The 20521-nt window shown below is 36.8% G+C and overlaps 5 protein-coding genes across 9 annotated transcripts; 3 read left to right on the forward strand and 2 right to left on the reverse strand.

The window, feature by feature from the left end:
- Positions 1–620: 620 nt before the first annotated feature.
- On the reverse strand, positions 621–2215 carry LOC128894686 (ninjurin-A-like). Of its 2 annotated transcripts, none has more exons than XM_054156603.1 (3): positions 1921–2215; positions 1275–1631; positions 621–1165 (listed from the first exon to the last, which is right to left on the reverse strand). In XM_054156603.1, exons 2-3 carry the CDS (start codon positions 1551–1553, stop codon positions 971–973), a joined length of 474 nt encoding a protein of 157 aa, XP_054012578.1. In that variant the 5' UTR covers positions 1554–1631; positions 1921–2215; the 3' UTR covers positions 621–970. The 2 variants fall into 2 exon arrangements, with proteins under 2 accessions (XP_054012578.1, XP_054012577.1); XM_054156602.1 differs by having other exon boundaries at positions 1925–2210.
- Positions 2216–2693: 478 nt separating this feature from the next.
- On the forward strand, positions 2694–4110 carry LOC128894672 (very-long-chain 3-oxoacyl-CoA reductase-like). The gene is made up of 2 exons (XM_054156579.1): positions 2694–2759; positions 2838–4110. Exon 2 carries the CDS (start codon positions 3096–3098, stop codon positions 4017–4019), a length of 924 nt encoding a protein of 307 aa, XP_054012554.1. The 5' UTR covers positions 2694–2759; positions 2838–3095; the 3' UTR covers positions 4020–4110.
- Positions 4111–4516: 406 nt separating this feature from the next.
- Positions 4517–6921, forward strand: LOC128894689 (uncharacterized). Its single transcript, XM_054156606.1, has 3 exons — positions 4517–4736; positions 4970–5294; positions 6475–6921. The coding sequence occupies exon 3, from the start codon at positions 6475–6477 to the stop codon at positions 6766–6768; it is 294 nt and encodes a 97-aa protein (XP_054012581.1). The 5' UTR covers positions 4517–4736; positions 4970–5294; the 3' UTR covers positions 6769–6921.
- A 303-nt stretch (positions 6922–7224) lies between these two features.
- LOC128894633 (FACT complex subunit spt16) lies at positions 7225–13059 on the reverse strand. 2 transcript variants are annotated; one of them, XM_054156491.1, is made up of 11 exons: positions 12733–13059; positions 12543–12647; positions 11961–12125; positions 11718–11870; positions 11496–11642; positions 11144–11410; positions 10741–11076; positions 8681–10650; positions 8512–8577; positions 8325–8450; positions 7225–8232 (listed from the first exon to the last, which is right to left on the reverse strand). In XM_054156491.1, the coding sequence occupies exons 1-11, from the start codon at positions 12799–12801 to the stop codon at positions 8226–8228; spliced, it is 3411 nt and encodes a 1136-aa protein (XP_054012466.1). In that variant the 5' UTR covers positions 12802–13059; the 3' UTR covers positions 7225–8225. The 2 variants fall into 2 exon arrangements, with proteins under 2 accessions (XP_054012466.1, XP_054012467.1); XM_054156492.1 differs by lacking the exon at positions 8512–8577 and having other exon boundaries at positions 12733–13058.
- Positions 13060–14221: 1162 nt separating this feature from the next.
- Positions 14222–20441, forward strand: LOC128894634 (tyrosine-protein phosphatase non-receptor type 4). Of its 3 annotated transcripts, none has more exons than XM_054156493.1 (18): positions 14222–14330; positions 14893–15000; positions 15902–16113; positions 16198–16326; positions 16399–16447; positions 16532–16699; positions 16780–16900; positions 16974–17061; positions 17144–17296; positions 17379–17611; positions 17687–17857; positions 17930–18107; positions 18190–18357; positions 18456–18631; positions 18711–18910; positions 18985–19328; positions 19409–19693; positions 19770–20441. In XM_054156493.1, the coding sequence occupies exons 1-18, from the start codon at positions 14264–14266 to the stop codon at positions 19851–19853; spliced, it is 2934 nt and encodes a 977-aa protein (XP_054012468.1). In that variant the 5' UTR covers positions 14222–14263; the 3' UTR covers positions 19854–20441. The 3 variants fall into 3 exon arrangements, with proteins under 3 accessions (XP_054012468.1, XP_054012469.1, XP_054012470.1); XM_054156494.1 differs by having other exon boundaries at positions 16399–16441; XM_054156495.1 differs by lacking the exons at positions 14222–14330; positions 14893–15000 and adding an exon at positions 15520–15596.
- Positions 20442–20521: the final 80 nt, after the last annotated feature.

Consider the following 20521-nt stretch of genomic DNA (forward strand, 5'->3'; position numbering starts at 1 on the left):
TAAATATTTTTGCTATGAATAAAAATGAAATAAAATATATAGGCGTGGAACTTGCGACTAAGAGCAAAAATGGGGAAAAAAATTGAGATTTCTTAGTTTACCTCGATGCGTAATAATCAAACACACAAAGGAACATATCAAAATCCGACGAATAATAAAATGGGAGTCTTCTGTATTCGAACCTGCATTCGATCAAACAATCGTTTCGCGTAAAGGGAAACTCGAATATTTTGTAAAAGACAATGGAAGTGGGACTAGAGTAATAAAGATTACATTTAAAGTAATCGTTCTATTCTAATAAAGGACTAAACTTTCCAAATCTCGAAGATAGCAACGTCTTCGTGTAAATTGTAATTCCTCGCATTTATATAATATCATTCGATTAACGAAAATTATCGAATCTGCTTAGAAATTAAAAAATTCAAGGAACGAAAGTTGTAATATTATTATTTGAGAGAAAAAAATATACATAATAGATAGATAAAGCGATTAAGTTAATCCAAAGTATGTCGCGCCATGTATTAATTAAACAAATGTAAAACTAGCGTGATCAGTAGGTTCTGCTCATTAAAAAATAAGAACAGTGTTGAATTTTCTCACGTGATAAAAGAAATACCAAATACTGATCGCATAAATAATTTATTTCTTTATTATTTGTATTCTCATTCGACTGCCATTGCACAAAACATATCTGTATATAGAAAATAGAATTACATTTTAATACAAAATAGAATAGAAATAGAAATATATATATATAAAAAAATATAAATAGATAATTTACTGCTACTTGTGTTACAATCTCGTACATTTAAAAAACATAGATCTACCCAATACGGACAGTTTCGCATATCTTATCGTTTTCGTTCCAGACGAAATAAAAAAAATATAATTCTACGAAAAGAGAGCTTGGATCGTTAGAAAGACAATACAAAAGATTATTCATAGGTTATTCTGATCTCTCTTGTCTATTCTAATCTGATCTTGAAACAACCTCTACCGCTGTGGATGGAACGGATATACTGAACGCGGCTATAAAAACGTTTATAATTGTTATGAGAAAAACTCCGACTACGACGTAATTGTTGATCTTCCGCGCGGTCACAGACTTGGACTGTCCTTTTATGTCGAAACGACCCTTGAATATTAAACTGACGCCCACAGCGATCTGAAACAAATATAAACCAGAATAACAGTTATTTATTTGCAACGTAAAGACGATGTAGATATCTAATACCAATTTTTATGTCCGATATCTACCGGGTGCTCTTTCTTACCTGAAGCAACAGGCTGATGATAATTAAGCTTAAAATGATGAAGAAAGTGGGGCTATTCCGTTGGTACTCGATTAGATATCGCAATTGGTTCGCGTTTGCGGTGATTAGAGCTACGTCCATCATACCTTGCGCCACGGTTTTCTTCGCTGCATAAGTGTTTTGTTTATATTGTTGCGATCTTTTGTCCGTGGTGTCAACAGACAGCACGGAATCCTTCACCACTATTTCCTCGACCGCATCGAGTTTGGTAGGTGTTTCTTTCTCATCCATGGTCTCCATTTTCGATTTTATCGTTTCTTTTATTCGATCACCGAACCTCGCGCGTTACGCGAGGCTCGCAAGTATCCAAAACAAAAGCTAGAAATTAAATCTCAATCAATGACGACGCACAGGAGTACTAGACCGAAATTCATTCGTAGCGGGACAAAATTAAATGCGTAGACTTTTAAAACATATCACATTCCCGATTTACACAGTTTTTGGAATAATCGATTTCCAAAAAATAAAAATTGATTCGAGAGAAGAACCGTTTTCGATTTCCCACCGAGTATTGATAAAACACTGGCCGCATCGGTGATCGATGGTTTCGTTCCGAGTTTGAACTTGCCGTTATCGTAAACACGGAAGCTCGATCACGCACTATTACCTACTCGAGTTTTCAGGGGATGATGAATGAAAAATCTCGCCACGAAGCCAACTGCTCGTTACGTGTTTTCGGAGGCACTGTTAACACCGAATCCGGCGAAACAACAACGATAACGTTTATCGTGTTCTATATTTCCGAAGAGAGTCCCGACGCGGTTTAACGAAACCGCAAATGACGCTCGACTAAAGGGAACTGTACAAGGACAATAGATGTATACAGACTGTATATCGGTCAAAAACAACGAATGCGTGGTCTATCAGCTTATCATCGAGCCAGTAGTCGCGTAAACGATAATAAAAAAAAAACATAACGATTTCGATATCAATCGTAGGGGTATCAGCTGTTTCATGCATCTTCAATGAGTCACAAAATTGTTAACAGACACATGGAGTAACGAAGATATGTGTACAGATTGAAAGCATGCAACCGGATGCTTGCTGACTAGTTAAGGACAAGCAACAAAGCCTATTTTTAATTTCTTTTTTTCTCAACAAGAGATAAACTTGAATAAGATTCGCAACGCAGCAGTCGATTGCAACCGGAATTGGACTAATGATATCTGATAATCGATAAGAGCTGATTAACGAGTTGCATTCCTCGTGACGCTTGTTGCATTTTTTTGACGTTGAACTTGCATACTTGCAAGTGTTACCAGCGTGCGTGTATTCGGTAGGCTGATTTAAAAATAATCTAAATTAGGTAGCCCTTGTATTTCGCTCTCTGCATTATGATTGTTTTCATAGATTATTTTAGACCAACTCTGATTCTATTCTTCTGGTTTTGATATCTCGTCTTATCGTTAGATATAAAGAAATTGGTTCGCACCAAGGCTTCCGGATGTAAGTAATGCAACAACGAACAAGGCTTACATCTGATATCTTTAATTGATGTTTATCCTGTAAAAGACTATCTTCTAGCTTCTGGCGAAACAAAGCGCGGCAAAACATTTCTAGAGGGGTTCTCGATTTTCATTCGACTGTTTTTACGTTCACGAAGTATGTCGGCCCTTCGAGTGTCGTAGGTGTGATATACACAAAGAATTCCTTTCCACGATTTTCCCGATCGAAGCAACGTATTATGCGAGATGATAAGCGAGGCCGACTGACTTATCGTTCGATACGTTATCCATTTGACATGTACTGAAGTAACATCGAAAATTTGGACTGTTAGAAATTATGTTGGTCGAGAAAATAGGTTATGCGGCGATCATATACTGGGGATACAAATTTTCCCGAAACATAATATACAAAATGTACAGGAACTTTTTTACGGCGTCGTCCGTCGATTTGTACTCGATGGGTAAGTGGGCTGTTATCACGGGATGTTCCCATGGTATAGGAAGAGCTTACGCCGAGGCACTCGCTCGGATAGGATTAAACGTGATCCTCGTCAGCCCTGACACGGAGAATTTAAAGGCTATCGCGAGTAACATTGAGGTGATGTACAATGTGAAGACGAAAGTTATCAAATTAGATCTGTCCGAGGGTTTGGAGACGTACAAGGTGATCGAAAAAGAGATGTTCGGTTTGGAAATCGGTGTATTGATAAACAATCTCGGGATGTCTTATCCGCATCCAGAGTACTTTCTCGATTTACCGCATAAGGAGAAGATCTATATGAGTATCGTACATTGTAACGTCGTTGTCGTCACTAATATGTGTCGTATCTTATTGCCACAAATGGTCGTCAGAGGGAAAGGAGTGATCGTGAACGTTGCTTCGATGGTGGCCGTTTTACCGAGTCCCCTTTTGACCGTATTCGCAGCTACGAAAGCGTACGTCGTCAAGTTTACCAGAGATTTGCAGATCGAGTACGCGAGACATGGAATAATCGTGCAATGCTTGCTACCTGGAACCGTCACGAACCACACGACGGATTCACCGAGGCCAGGCTGGATTGTCCCGACACCGGAGAAATACGTTCAAAGCGCGATAAAAACGATAGGCAAAGAAAACGTGACGACTGGTTTCTTGCATCATTCCATTCTGATCGGAATAATTAAATTGATCTATCGATTATCGCCGAACTCCATCATCGTCTGGATGATCAACATTATGGAAGGGAATCGAAACAACGCTCTACGTCGATACATCGGATGATATTTGTACAAATATTTTTATATATACGAAACTTAATTTAAGGAACAGCTTGCAAATTTTATCGTTCTTACAATACAATTATAATCGTAAAAATAGCCATCTACGTAGTTTCTTATTCAATGATTCAAATTTTGCATCGTTCCTTTGCATTCCTCTTTCAAAATTCATAACTCGGTACTTGCTAAGCCTCTCTGCGAGCGGGAAAGCTATACTGGTCTTGATACCAGTGGCGCCATCGGTGGTAAAACGCCCAAGTTTGTAGTGAAAATAGTTTCCACTGCTGCTGCTAGATGGCGCCACCGATAGCTTTTAATTAATTATTGTTTATTTTTCATAAATCCACAGTTAATACGATTCTTTGCTGTATGACACTACAATATATCAATTAAATATATTATTTAAACATTTATTTGCTTGTTCATATATAAATGCAGCAATAATTATTGACCCTTTAATTAGTCGCGCCATCTAGTGGCAACACTGAGAACTACTTACACAACAAACTTGGTCGTTTTCCCACCGATGGCGCTACTGTTACCAAACCAATTTATAATCCCTCAGAATCAGAGTAGACAATACAAATTATATAGTATATACATCCTCATATACTATTTTATTACAGTGTATTAAAATATAATAAAATGTACTTCGTCGCTATCTCTTTTTTCTCTATCAAAGGAACAATAGTAAAAGTGAAACCTGGATCATGGCACACTGGTAAGACTGGTGACCATCGTTACATATTGGTCAATGGGTCACTAATATTCACGACGGGTCGTGCGATGGTATTTTAATAGCGCAAAGAGAAACGCCTAAAAGAATCGCGTCGTTCGAAGCTTTTATTGAATTTAAAGTATCGACCTAACAGTATCACCGTTGCATGTTCTTATATATTCCAAAAACTATTTTCGTGTTCTACATTTCATACATATGTACATCTTACATTACAGCAATTCCTTTAAAAGAAAAAGAAACTATTATTGATACCGTAATAATCACAGTCCTTTTTGGAAATCGGTTTCCGCCGCTTTCGACCCTCCCCTTCTGAGGAACAACAGCGAACAACAGTTCATGTGGCGAACGAAAGTATAGCGATTGACAAGCGTCTTCTTCCTGTAACTTTAAACAAATTGGAAGGTGGATCCTCGGTGGTTGGACGAGAGTGGTGGGCTGCTCGCTCGTCTCCATAGCCATCACGAGTATAAAACCCGCTTCTGCTTGCGCCGCGCTTAGTCTCGCTCAGCACCGACCTGATTGTGAAACGACGCTCTTGACGTGAGTACCATTCACAAAATATTTGCTAAACATCCTAACCATTCTACCTCGCTGCTATGAGAATTTTTGTTTAATGTTATAATGCTTCCACAGCCCTACTATTTATTTATGCTTACATTTGCCATTGATAAAGACGTTGAACTTAGGGTGGTAATTGTGCACACGTGAGTTCGAGTACACTCGAGTGGTATACAACGCAATACTCTGTCGGTATAAGTTAGTGAACGTGTTCCTTACCAGTGATGAGCCACTTGTTGCATCAGAGGTGTCCAAGCTAAGCTCATCGAGAATGGAAGTACAGGGTGTCTCAAAAATGTTGTAACACCTTGAAAGGGGTGATTCGGGGGGTGATTTGAAGCAACTTTTTCCTTAGCGAAAATGTTGTCCGAGGTTTCGTTATGGAGATATTAACGGAAAACACTGACCAATCAAAGCGCGCGTATACCGTTGGAGCGGCCGCCTAACGCGTAGCCTACGCTCAACCGGCATACTCGCGCTTTGATTGGTCGAGGTTTTCGCTTAATATCTCCTCAACGAAGCCTCGTACAACATTCTCGCTAAGGAAAAAGTTGTTTCAAATCACCTCCCGAACCACCCTTTTCAAGGTGTTACAACATTTTTGGAACACTCTGTATAACGAATTTACCATACTACCCAGTGGTGAGGCGAACAAACATACACTAAGTACATTAGAGTCCTGTTTTCAATGTACACGAGTGCAAATACCCCACCACTCGATTAGACATTATGGTAAATTTGCCACAATTCAAATCTCGATGAGCTTAATTTGAACCCGATACTTTCTTTTCGAAGGCACGTACGAAGAATTTCTCAGGTAAATTAATGCAATAAATCCAGATCGGTACACACACGTGCGGCATTGCGAAAGAAGTATGGTTGCAAGACCGGATTAAACATCCCTTTCACGCCATGATAAAATGCTCGATAAATATTGCTCCAGATTCCAACCTTTCCCGTTAAGGAGAAACCCGGGAACATTCTCGATGTGCGCGGTATTTTTGTCAAAATAAAATGTCAACGCTTCGAAACATTTTTGTTGTATTACATTTGTATACATTTTCGTTGTATTTTTGTTGATAATATATAATATATTTTATAAAAAAATCGTTTGAATTGTAAATTTAAAGATAACGAAACAGTTAATATTGGATTTTTCCAGATGGAGGTCCGTATAATATTATTAACGACGCTGGTGATGGTAGGAGTTGCCTTAGCGTTTCCGCAAAAAGACGGACAGATCTTCAGCAACGAGGCTATAAAACAGGCACAGAACACGTATCTCATTCCAAAGGATGCAACGATACAAAAAGTACAGGAGGGTATAGAATTGGCTGCATACGAGTCTATTCCAGGCGATCAGAAGATCAATCTTTTCGAAATTTTGGGGGAACACGTTCCACCGGAAGTTGTGAACAACCTTCAATCTCAGATCGATCAAATAGGTCGGAATTAGACTGAATCATGTTTCCTTCATTCCCATAGTCGTCGTTTCGTTGTAAAAAAATATCCTAGCCTTAAGTTTTCTAACAAATATTTATGTGACGCGATGTTTTTTCTAAACACTGTACTTTGATTTTTGTACACTTTTCATAAATAAACGAATAAAAATCAAATTCATTTGCAATTAAATTATTCAAAGTCTACTAATCCAAGGTAAAGAATGTTACAATCATTATTCAGAGTAATAGCTTCGTTGAAAAAAGAAATGTTACTCGTAAATTGTGAAATGTTGACTGAAGTCACCTTCCGGAATTATGTATGTAGCCAATGATGTCGTGGAGAAAGCTACAGAACCACTATCCAGAGGTACACTTTCACTTCTCTTATACTCGCGTTGTTATTGAAACAATTCTTCTTTGACATTTGCTACACTTATGGTATTGCCAAGAAATGTAAACGTAACACGAAATTACTTTTAAGATTTATTCCATTTCTGTTGCTAAACATATCGAACAAGAAAATAAGTCAAGGGTATGAAAAGTTTTGCAAAGTTACACTTTCGTTTTACTTTCACCTCCGCGCAAACCAATCTCGACGCTCCCCTCCACTTTCCTTAAATCTATTAGGAAAATAATTACGTAAGACTTCGAGATTGAATGAGTTTTCATTTGTTTTGCGCTGATGCAAACACTTAGTAGGACACACTCTTCAAATAAAAAATCCTGAAAACGTCATTTATCGTATAATCATACCGAATGGCAAGTATCTCGTTTATAGATGTTTTGTAATGAGTGACAATGTTTATACATTACTAATAAAGAACTTAAAAAGTATTTATTTTGTTTACCAAGGTACAAATTTCAAAACTATGCGAACATAATTATTAAAGATTTTGATCCGTTTCAGCTTTCTTCGCTTAGTGAATTTATATGTATACGTATGTACGATAGTTATCACTAGTGCATTGTCTTGCATTGAGACCGTATTACAAGTACACGTCTCACGTACTATCTGTAGAATGAACATTGATCGATTCTTTGATACACTTTAATTTAAGAACTTAAATCGTTATTAGAAATATATTTGGATACTATCAAAACGAACGATGGAATGAGATGTTCCGTGTTAGTAACTACATTATATAATTAATATCGATTTTTTTTAGTTGAAAAGAGATTGTTATGTACAAGTTAAAAGCGACAATGAAATTCTTTTCGTACAATAGGATTACGAAAAATTATTCGTGCACAAGTTCACACATATTACATTATTATCACTGTACCACCAAAGATTTACATCTTGGAAGTACATTATCGAACCGTTTGTTGGCGGTTTAAACGAGTCAATGCAAGAAAATGTACCGTTCTCATAACTGAATCGGCATACCACAAATGAGAAAGCTTTCCATAGAATCAACATGATTTTTGTATTTTCCAGTGTGCTTTATCTTCAGTGCGTAGGTGATCCTCTTCATTTTCTGTAACATAACAAAAGAAATATTGTTTGCGTCAGAAAAGATGACGAATCGACAAACTCTTGGTAGAAATTTTGATACGAATTTATAGATACCTGGATTTCTTTGATCCTCTATCGTTTCTTTCGGAGCTGTCATCGCGAGATCGTTTCTTACTGCTCGAAGAAGAATGACTTGATCTGTGTTTGTCGTGCCTGTCGTGTCTGTCGCTCTTCTTGGGACTAAACAGAAAGGAAACTCAAATGTTACATGGTCAAGTGGATAAATATTTCTGTTAATCACCTGTGTTTGGACGATTTGGAAGGAGACACTTTCTTGTGTGATCCCCCACTCCGTGATCGATCCGATCTTTAATCAATGGAGCATTGTCTCAACACAATTTAACAGTAAAATTATATCGTTCTAAACTTATGGTTTAAAAACCTGAACTGCGTTAAAAAATTATCTTTACCTGTGCTTATCCGACGACGATGATTTTTTGTCTTTACTGCTGGATGAAGATTTATGTTTGTCTTTACTACTAGAAGAACTCTTGTGCTTTGAATTATGCCTGTCCTTTGACGGTGAAGATGAGTGCTTCCGACCAGATTTCTTCTTTTTGCTGGAATTGTAATCATCCTGGAACTGATCGTCTGCTCTTTCTTTGTCTTCCTCAGCTGCTTCCCGTTCCAAATCTGACCAATCTTTGCCAGACTCTTCGGAACTGCCCAATTCCTCTCCTTCGCTGTCCGAGTCTTCCGAAGCCTCAGAGTATTCCGAATCATCATCAGATTCCTCTTCGCTGTCGAAGTCCGACGGCTCGTACGCATCATCCACTTCTTCGTCTTCGTCTTCCACTTCCTCATTTTCAGCATCGCTCTCTGGATCCAGGAAGGTCCATCCTCCATTATCGAAGAAACCTACAGGATCGTCTGTAATTGTCTTCATTATCTTTGTCCAATTCAAAGATTGTACACCTTCCGTGTATCTAATGTCGCAGGAATTCAACCATTCCTTCACATGATCCAGCATGTTCATAGGAATAGCGTTCAGTACCGCAACTTTTCTATGGTAATCTTTAAAGACAAAGATCATATCAAAATTTTTCAAATGAAATTGTACTCTTTCAAAATGAACCAGTTCAACATCCTCTAACGTGATAACAAATGGGGGCCATTCGGTGAGATTAACCAAACATCCACTGGTGGGTTGCAGAAGGACGGTACTTCTAAATGGAGCCCCAGGGAATCCTAACTCTCGGAATGGAGTATCAAATTCAATTTCTTGCTTGGTCATACTTTCAACCTTCTCACAGAAACTTTTAAACGCTGTTTTCAATTTGTGCCTAAGTTCTCGTTCCGACTGTTCGGCAGCCAGATCGTCGCGGTCGTGCATATGTTGATGTTTTCCTAAATCTGTCGTAATCTCACCAACTTCTGTATAAAACTGTACATCCACGTGTTTCTTTTTACCAAACATTATTGCATGTTTTAAGTGAAAATGAAGTAATATTATCATTTCACCATCGCATGGTTGGAAAAAGGCATTCTTAATATTATTGTAAAGAATATCAACTTTGTCTCCTCTAACAGAGGTGTAACGAAATCCGTTCACATGAGCCTCTAAACCTCCTGTCATCCTTTTTGAGACTATATTTGGTCGAATGTATAAGTCTTTCAGTTTTGGATTACCCTTATTTTGCGATAATATTAAAGTATCCTGCTTCACAAGATCTTCCTTTTCCCTTTCTTCTGCTTCCCTATTTTTAAATTTCTTTTGGACTTCTTTGATCAATCTGAAGGCTGTATTTAAATTAGACGATGGTGCTGAAATTTCACCAGGTTCTTTGGTGTTCGTACTTCGATATGTTACTTCTTTAACAAACGTGGCATCGGGCTGTGGGTAAGTCCCACCTTCATTACGTCCCATTGTGGCACCAGGGTGAAAGAAATTTATTCTGAGATACGTGTAATCTCCTTCGACGGACTGAGAAATATTTTTGATCGTAGATATGTGGAAAGGTACAGGAATACCAAAAATGGGCAAAATTACAGTCTCGTACTTTTTGTCTACATATAACTTTAGTTCTTTCACTTCTGGTTCTCGAGGCATATGACTTAGACTTTTGTATGATACCGTTGATTTTCGTATTTTTTCTTGTTCCTTTCCACCAGACTGTTGAGCCAATCGAGCCTTTGCGACTTCGTTCAATTGTTGCGCAAGTTCCTTTTGATGCTGTTTTCTTTTCTCCTCCGAACTGTGTTCCGTTCTTAATTTGGATTCTATTACCGCTGTTCTTTTTCCACGACCGAGAATTGGTTCCGGTTTAGGTTCATTTTCCTTTCCACTTCCTTCTTCCTCTTCCTCCTCTTCATCTTTTACGAATATTCCGACATTTTTCAACTTTTTCTTCGACGGCGTAAAATTTGTAGCAGGTTGTCCCTAAAATAGGTGAAATATTCAACGTCACAACTTTCATTTATTAGTATATTTAAAAAGTTTCAAATACCCGAGTACAATAAAAAGTAGTACCTCGTTAACCATGACGGTGTCACCGACGAAGAGGGCATAGACTTTCCCTTCTTTTTCTGTAGCTTCCGAATTTATGAGATTCGACAATCCAACGTTAACGTTGAATACCATGCCCTTTTTAACTGACGCGTGAGTTTTTGGACCGATAAGTAAGGAACTTTCTCTAAATTCAATACCCATTGCAAATCCAAAGTTTTTGGTCAAATGATCCAACATTTCCGGTTTTTCATCTTTTACATATTTGACACCTGCTTCATACACTTCGCTTATTTTCACTCCAGACACCAGATTTTTTAGAATCTCCTCTTCTAATTGTAAAAGAAAGTTATAATTATCCTAAAACAAAGGATAAATGTTGTTGCTACCTATGTAAGAGTACTACACAATTACAGACGATATTTACCTCGATCGTTTTAGTGGGATTCACTAATAATGTTCTGACTATATTAGAACAATAAGACTTGTACCGGGCTCCAAGCGAACAAACAATGACACCAAAATGCAAAGTATTCTTATCGCTAACAACGCTGAATTTCAAAGAATAGTTTCCACCGCTCTGTATTATCGCAGGATAACACATGTCTACTTGAGTAACATCAACGCCGGTTACATACTTCTTATTAGTTATAGCTGCATCAACACCTTCCGCGAGCTTTGAATGCTTAACTTTCTGAATAAACATAGATATAAAATATATTCAATTTTCGCACATAGACAATAGAAATTTAAAAAATGAAATTACAGAATTCGCTTACTTTATCGGAATCTATAATTTCCATTATCTGATCCTTAAGGTACTTTGTAAAAACGTCCGCGGACACTAAACACGCCTTCTTTATGGTAAGAATTTCAGCATCCTCTTTTGGACACATTACGTATGCAGCTGCAGCACTTACATCAACCTAAAATGTTCAATATTCATTGTAAAACAATGGTCTTATTTTTAATTATGCTATACTACAAAAATTTCAACATACAGTATCAAAAGATTCTGATTTCAGAGCAGCTCTCCATGCATCCATAAAGGCACCTGGATAATTTTCTTTTGAAAAGACACCTAATGTTTTACCCTTTTTACTCTCCTTCATAATCTCAATGAGTTTGGCAAAATTGCCTTTATCTTCGTCGTTCTTAGAAAAAACAAAACAAACAAATTTAACAATTACAAATGATTGTAAAAAGTAATAAGAAAGTTTTGCAAAGCGTTAGAGAACACATACTCTGTCTCTCACAAGCAGTTTTACAGGAGGTACTCCGGTTTCTTCTGGCTTCTGATTTTCAAGCTTTCTTAAAAACTCGATTTTTTTCTTGCTAGCCAAAAAGTTAACTGATTCCTCCGCCAAGATCATTATAGTATCAGTAAGTTCATAACTGAGCAGCCAGGTCTGAAATAAAAATCGATATTAATTTCTTTGATTCTAAACACTAGAGTAGTTCCATTTTTTAAGCTGATTATTAAATACTATACAAATATAGTATCAAAGTCTTAGTTTTTTAAATACAGAGAACCCCTTTGAATTACTAGAATTCTTTGTCATTCTATTGGTGCTTAACAGTTTTCTGTTAGTTACATAATTGAAGTCTAATCCTCAATTTATACTTTACAGAACTGTTTCAACTTTCTTCCATAGGCTATGCTAAGAAAATATACAAGCTAATCATACAAGGCGTAAAAGTTGACGAATTTCAACTTTTTGAAATTATAAAAATTAGGTTAAGTAACTGTTTTTAGCTACAGAGCACACAATAGAACAGGAACTTTAAGTATTGGTGTACGCTACAAGAGAAAAATCGTCGCTTACTTGCAACGCCGTTGATTTGCTATAAACGATATCCTCGTCTGTGCCCACGGCCGAGACGAGACAATCCATTTTACTGAAACTGTCATCTGTACCAACTTCTCCATCCTATCCAACAGAAAAAGCAGTTATTCCGATTGCCTAACAGTTACATGTATCGTTAACGACGAAATAAATTGTCAGAATTCCTTACCTTCCATGCGGCATAAAGACGCTTCATACGCCGAAAGAATGTGTCTTTGTCAACGGATACGTTTGCCATAGTTTCTTGTTTTCAACGCGTTGCTGTGAAATTATCACGACATAAAATTATCAGAAACCTTCCCGGCGTAAACGATAACGAACAAAACATTCAGACGACGCAAAATGCTTGAGTATTATCACATTTTCCTTGATGTTCCTTACAAAATACGCGATAGTATTACAACTGGTCGCTCGTTGTGGAGATGGCGGGATTTATAACCAAACCGCAACTGAAATCCACAAACTACAGGCCACGCGGCGGGAACGTTTTGATGCGGCGTGGTCAGTTGACGATCAAAGAAAACTGCTAGCAATACCTACCGATCGAATATGGAACTAATGTGAACGTTAGGGCACGTTCGCACCATGTAAACAAGTGGCGCGAACAGTAATTGTTATCATATAAACAGGGCCGGTTTTAGCAATATTGACGCCCCGGGCAAGATTATCGTGGTGACCAGTGATGGACATTCGTGGGATTTTTCCTTCGAGGTATTCCTTTCTGCGCATGCGTAAGCTGACGTCACAGCTACATGTCTGCTACCATACATGTATCCGAACCGCCAGAGGAGGTGCATTTAAGGGGCCTGTGCAATTTTTACCCTTTTTAACGGACAAATTAAGTACAAGAGTGTTAGTGTTCGTAAGTGTAATATTATGGAAAATTAAAAAAAAATGGATATTGAACCGCAGCCGTCCACGTCAGGAATCATCGAGGAAAAGAGGACATTATATTTTGTTCCTTACTGGGATCCAATGGTACTCTAAATTCTAAATAAGTGTATACAGCAGTGAGGACTGCAACGCTTGATCCAATGCGCATGATCAGGAAAAATCCCACGAATGTCCATCACTGTTGGCGCCCCGTCAGGGGTATATACAGGGTATCCCAAAAATGTTGGAGATCTTTGAAAGGGGTGGTTCGGGAGGTGATTTGAAACAACTTTTTCTTTAGCGAAAATGTTGTCCGAGGCTTCGTTAAGGAGATATTAATAGAAAGGCCCCAACCAATCAGAGCGCGAGGATGCCGATGGAGCGGCCGCGGAAGCGTAGGCAACGCGCTCTGATTGGTCAGTGTTTTCCATTAATATCTTTTCAACGAAGCCTCAAACAATACAGACTAAGGAAAAAGTTGTTTCAAATCACCTCTTGAATCACCTCTTTCAAGGTGTTACAACATTTTTAGGGCACCCTGTATACCGGTATATTCGTATACTAGAGATACCGGTCTGTGACGCCCCCAAAAATCTGGCGCCCCGGGCAATTGCCCGACCGCGCCCCCCCTAACTTGGGCCCTGCATATAAACATATTTTGATTTCTCTACTCAGATATTTAAGAATTTTATTCATAAAAGATCTATAATTATCCCTTTAGCTATGGTAATCTATTTATGTTAAAGTATAGATAAAAGAGTTTGACAGTAGATGACTATCCTGGACTATTCTATAACTGTTTGCCTATTCTATAGCTTTATTTCAAAATGAAATATTATTACTTTCATTTACTAAATACGATAACCTATGTTTCAAAAAAGAACCTCGATCGTGGTAACTAAATTTTATTTACTCTATGACTGATATTAATCACATGTACACATACATATACACGTTTAGCATGTGTACGTACGCGTATGCACTGAAGTTCTCTATCAGGGCGTCGAATGAATATTACTTCGAACGAGTATTTGATCTTTATGATATAACACCGTGAAAAACAATTATTTCCGAATAATGGTACGGCTAGTTATCCACGCATACGCGTTCTACTAACGATCGCCGCGAAATTGCGAAAGAACTTCGAGTGTAATTCATTGACAGCGTTCCGTGTTCGTGCCGATTTATTAGAATGTTACCTTATATGTTGCTGAACAAGTGAAAGAAGTGCAGTTTTACACAATTACACATGTTTAATACGACGAACCGCAGCGAAGCAATTCGTAAATTTATGTCGAATAACATCGATGCGTCCTGTTTCCATCGGGGTAATGTTCTCAACCGTTAAAGTGCTAATATGCCGACATAAAAAATAATGAAAAAGGCTTTGAAGAGGAAAAAACTCTCTGGAAACTTTCGATACGATTGGGGAGGATTACTTTTCTTGATGTTTTAGTAAATTCAATTATCGCTAGTGCTAACAAACGTAACCGGTTGTTCTTCTGTCAACTGTGCAAGAACACCTGTGAAAGCGGTATTGGAAGTACTGCAACGGATCATGAATGTAAGTGTAGATTTTACAGTGCATGTTTAATGCAACTGTGAGGCAATCGTTTTGTTGCATAGGAATAATTATTTACCGAAACATATTTGGTATACGTATGTAAGTTAATGTTATTACTATTAACACCATAAAAATTCCGGTATCGTTTTATAAACATTTTGCTCCTTGCGATATATAACGCTTATTAAATAATCTCGATTTCCATCGAAACGTTTAAAACAATTTTTGTTCATTTATTCCCGCAAAAATTACATCACGTTTCATTTTTGCTGTCAAACCTGTTTATAAGTATTGTAACATGCTTTGCAGCATGATGGAATAATAAATAATGTGTAAATTAAGCAAACGCAATTTTAATTAAATTGGATTAATTTTATAAAGAAATAACGAAACTGTTTTAAATTTTATTTTTGGAGTCTGTTGCAAAGTATTCTAATGTATTGGCATTCAAACGTTCCTTTTGCTTCTTTTATGTAAACTATTTTCAGAATGCCCCGTTCTACATTATTCTGGCACACAGTAGACATGAACTTGCTTATGTAACTGACGTTAGATTACTGACCCAATGAATTTATTTTCAATGACACCGACTGAATGTAATTACACTTTAAAAAGTGATTTTTGATTAATCTGTGAAGTTGCACGAAAAACAAATTTATTTGTTTTAAATGTTTCTCAAAATTGACAATATGAATCTTGACATAACCTTGCAGCTGTAATTAGCGAATCAGCCATCTAAGCAAAGAACTTATTGTATATAAATTTACATTAATACAAATATTTAGATGTTTTACCATTTGCACATTATCTGTTTTATTCGATGCAAAAAATGTTTACACCTATTTTTCAATATACTCTGGTTATTATACTTAACTATTTTTCATAAAACTGTTTCATATAGGTGGTCAGCATAGCAGAGAGGTGGTGTCGGGAAGGTGGTTGACACGCCTTCAAATTTTTGAGATGATCGAAAGTGTATCGCGCAGAGCGTTGAGTGGCTCCAGTGGGAGCTACCACGTTCGTGGTGCTGAGTTAGCAAGGAATCGTAGATTGAAATCTTTATCTGCAACTGTTGTGTTTCTGGATGACACTCAACACACGTTTCAGCTAGATGTGAGTTAATAAAATAAACTTTTAAAACAAGAAATGTTATTTTCTGTTATTGTTTACAACATATATCCCTTAAAAATATTCTAGAAACGAGCAAAAGGTCAAGCATTATTGGATTTGGTATTCCAACATTTAGAACTTGTTGAAAAAGATTATTTTGGTCTACAATATGCTGAAAATGGGGCCACTGCATGCACATATTCGCCGGATATAATGGTAAAATCTCTCTATCTGTAAAACAGTTTGTTTCATTAATTAAATACCAATATAATTGTGTTAATGTTTTAGAGATGGTTGGACCCTACTAAACCAGTGAAGAAGCAGATAAGAAGTAAGGGTAAAGATCATATTTAATTAAACCGTTTATCTTAATAGAAACAAATAAATTTATTAGAAGGGCGAACGATATTTATTGTTTTAGGTGGGCAATTCTACTTTAGAGTAAAATTTTATGTATCCGATCCTAGTAAATTACAGGAAGAATATACTAGATACCAATTTTATTTACAAATACGAAGAGATATTCTACAAGGCAAACTTCAGTTACCGCCAAGTACAGCATGTCTTATTGCCAGCTATACAGTTCAATGTAAGGACATCGATGTATTGATATTCGTTTAATCATAAGCACAATTTACGATATCATAATTTTGTATAATATAATTACAGCTGAGTTAGGTGATTATCACCCCGAGGAACATGGTCCAGGATATCTTTCCAGGTTACAGTTAATACCAGGTCAGACAGAAGAAATGGAAAAAAAAATAGCCGAACTACATAAACTTCATAAGTACGGAGAAGTTGCGCATATAAATATTAATTATTTATATTTTATCAATTATAAACTATTTACATATTTTCAGGGGACAACTACCAGCTGATGCAGAATTCAATTTTTTAGATCATGCAAAAAGATTAGATATGTATGGAGTGGAATTGCATAAAGCTAGAGTATGTATTCACATTAAAATATTTCCTGTAAATATTGAATGCTTCTGTTTTATCTCAATTTTCTTTACCCATTTTTTTACAGGACTCAATGAATAAAGAAATACAATTAGGTGTAACGTCCATAGGTTTAGTAGTATTTCAAAATGGAATGAAAATCAATGTGTTCTCATGGTCAAAAATAGTTAAAATTTCATTTAAACGAAAACAGTTTTTTATTCAATTGAGAAGAGAGCAGGTATTTAGAACATCTAATGTCTATAATTTTTAAAAATAAACATGTAAGATTTGGCTCAGATATAGAAAAGATTGTATTGCAGTCGGAAAATTACGATACATTACTGGGTTTCAACATGCAAACATATCGTAGTTCCAAAAACTTATGGAAGGCATGCGTGGAACATCACACATTTTTCAGACTTCACAGTCCCAAAATGAGGCCGAGACGTTTTCCGCTTACTTTAAGTAGTAGATTTACATATTCAGGACGTACAGAGTTTCAAACAGTCGAAGATGGAAAACATAGAGCAAGAGTAGAGAGAACATTCATACGGTAACGATAGCTTGTTTAATTTTCCGATAGCCCGTTGAGACAATCTCCTAGCGACTACAATAATTTAAATCTTAGGTCCCCCAGTAAAAGATTGGTACATGGAGTCACATCAGGTCCAATTATAGAAGAGAAAGGAAAATTAGGTATGCCTCCTGGAAGACCTCCTAGGCCATACGACAATAAAGTTCAATCTCTCGGATCTCGTGAACCTCGTCAAGCTTGGGGCGAGGGCAATCCTAGCGATGAGTTAGTTGAAAATATTTGTTTCAACTTATACTTCTTTGAAAGTATTTTTAAGTCATTATTTTTGTCCCATAGCGAAGGTGGTTTTTTATCTCTTCGAGAAGAAATAACGGGTTCACATACGCAAGGCAATGCATTTTCTCCTGTACTAGGTTCTAGAGTTTTAAGTTACGCGGACGATGACACAACTGCGGAAAGAAATATTTACGATCTTCCTGATTATAGCGAACCCACAAGTTCACCCGCTCCTCAGGTATTTTCGCGTTCAATCTTTTTATTTTCATTAACATTATTTTGCTTCTAAAGCGTATAATATCAAATGTGTCCACTTATAGATAGTTGAAGATGGATTAGTAACGATAACCTTAACACCAGACGAACAAGGCCGATTCGGATTTAACGTGAAAGGTGGTTTAGATCTTGACATGCCTATTTTAGTTTCGAGAGTAGCTCCGAATACACCTGCCGACCGTTGTTATCCAAAATTAAACGAAGGAGATCAGGTATTGTTTGAACGACTCGCAACGAAGACGTTCTTAATTGGTTACTCGAGCAGCTGTCACGTAAATAAATTTTTATTATATTTCTGTTGGACAAATAGGTAGTTTACATTAATGGTATAGACGTGAGTGGCTTACTGCATGAACATGTAGTAAATCTGATTCGTCAGTCTCGCGATTCGGGTTCTGGTGAGCTGACGTTAACTGTTAGGCCGAATGCTTTATACAATGCACTAGCTGGTACCGATGAAACCTCCGAAGAAGAACCTCCGTATAGGTATGACATTTAATTACAAACAGAATGACAGTAACTATGATACAGGCCATACTAAACTTTGCTTTCTTCAAATTACGAGATATGTACCAGATGTGCCTCATGCTACTATTGGATCGGATGCATTAGCACAGTCAATGTTGCTTCTTGCCGATGGTCTCGCAAGCGGTGCTTTAATTGCACAATACGAACAATTGTATAGGAAAAATCCTGAGCTCACTTCCCTCGAATCTAAGAAACCAGAAAATCAGAGCAAAAATCGTTATCGAGATATCTCACCTTGTAAGTATGACGAAAAAGAGTCTAAGAAATTTGTATTGATAACAACTTAATGAACTGTATTGTATAATGTTTAGACGATGTCACTCGGGTAATACTGATGGGCTCCGCAAACGGCGATTACATCAATGCCAATTACGTAAACATGGAGATACCAGGATCGGGTATTATTAACAGATACATTGCCACTCAAGGACCTTTGTCTTCTACCGTTGCTGATTTCTGGCAGATGGTTCTAGAGGCAGGCAGTACCCTAGTTGTAATGCTAACAACTTTGGTTGAACGTGGCCGAGCGAAATGCCATCAATATTGGCCTGCGCTCAATGAAACCCTTACATTACGAAATCTTACTCTCACATCTACGGTGGAAAACATTGAAGACACCTTTATATTTCGGGAGTTCATACTGCGTGATATTAATGTATGCAACATTTTGTTAGAAACACGTTAAACGCCAAGTCTATTTTACTTGAGTTCATTACTCGTCCCTATGCATTTCAGACTGGCGAAGAAAGAGATATAACGCATATGCAGTACTGTAGTTGGCCAGATCATGGAGTTCCCAGTGATTGGCGACAATTTACAACCTTCACTGAAAGAGTACGGGCAGCTCGAACAGGGATAGTAGAACCTGGCGTTGTTCATTGTTCTGCTGGAATTGGTAGAACAGGTGTTTTAGTGTTAATGGAAACAGCACTGTGTCTTATCGAAGCAAATCAACCAGTGTACCCGTTAGACATTGTGCGATCTATGAGAGATCAAAGAGCGATGATGATACAAAATGCTGTAAGTTGAATTTTTGAACGATATATTCGATCAAAATTTGAATAGATGCTATAACTTTGTTAACTTTTTTTTATAGAGTCAGTACAGATTCGTGTGCGAAGCAGTCCACAAAGCTTACAGCGAAGGCATAGCTAAACCACTTCCTGAATTCAGTAGGTGAAAGAAACACAAACTGAAACGCATTGTAATTACCATTTTTCTTACATTTTACTAAAACATCACATCACTAGAGGATAATTTTATACTCGGACAATAATATGCACATATATTATTGATTAGTAACAAAGATATATACTATTTAAAATAGGTATTTTCTATCCTTTTGCGAATCTATTTTTCATCTAGAAACTTAATTATCGAGAAAATATAACTTTTCGCTCCTCCGATTTGAGGAGGGTTTTTCAAGATTTCTCTTTTAATTTATATGATGTTCTGGTGAATTAAGTTTACTAACTTATGTTTAAGTTGAACATATAAATGACAAAGTATTATTTAAAACAATTTTTTTTATTATACTTTAACTGTTATTACAGATTTTGATTTCCATATATGAAATAAGTTAAAGAGGTACGAAAAGTTAAATTCCAAACGTTATTAATGTTCTTCTTAAATTGTGAAAATCAATTCTTTCCGTCAGCAATGCTAACAATGTAATTTTCGAATCCTTAAAGGTATTTACACATTTTGAAATGAGCAAATCAATTGTAAATCTTGTTTGACCGTATTTAATTATTTCAAAAAATCAAAAGTGCTCACATAACATAAAAAAAATATTTGAACTTCTAACGATTCGTCCCTATTTTTAACGTACAATTAGACATGATACAC

This window comes from Hylaeus anthracinus, unplaced genomic scaffold (assembly GCF_026225885.1).
Source record: "Hylaeus anthracinus isolate JK02 unplaced genomic scaffold, UHH_iyHylAnth1.0_haploid 4, whole genome shotgun sequence".
Taxonomy (NCBI): domain Eukaryota; kingdom Metazoa; phylum Arthropoda; class Insecta; order Hymenoptera; family Colletidae; genus Hylaeus; species Hylaeus anthracinus.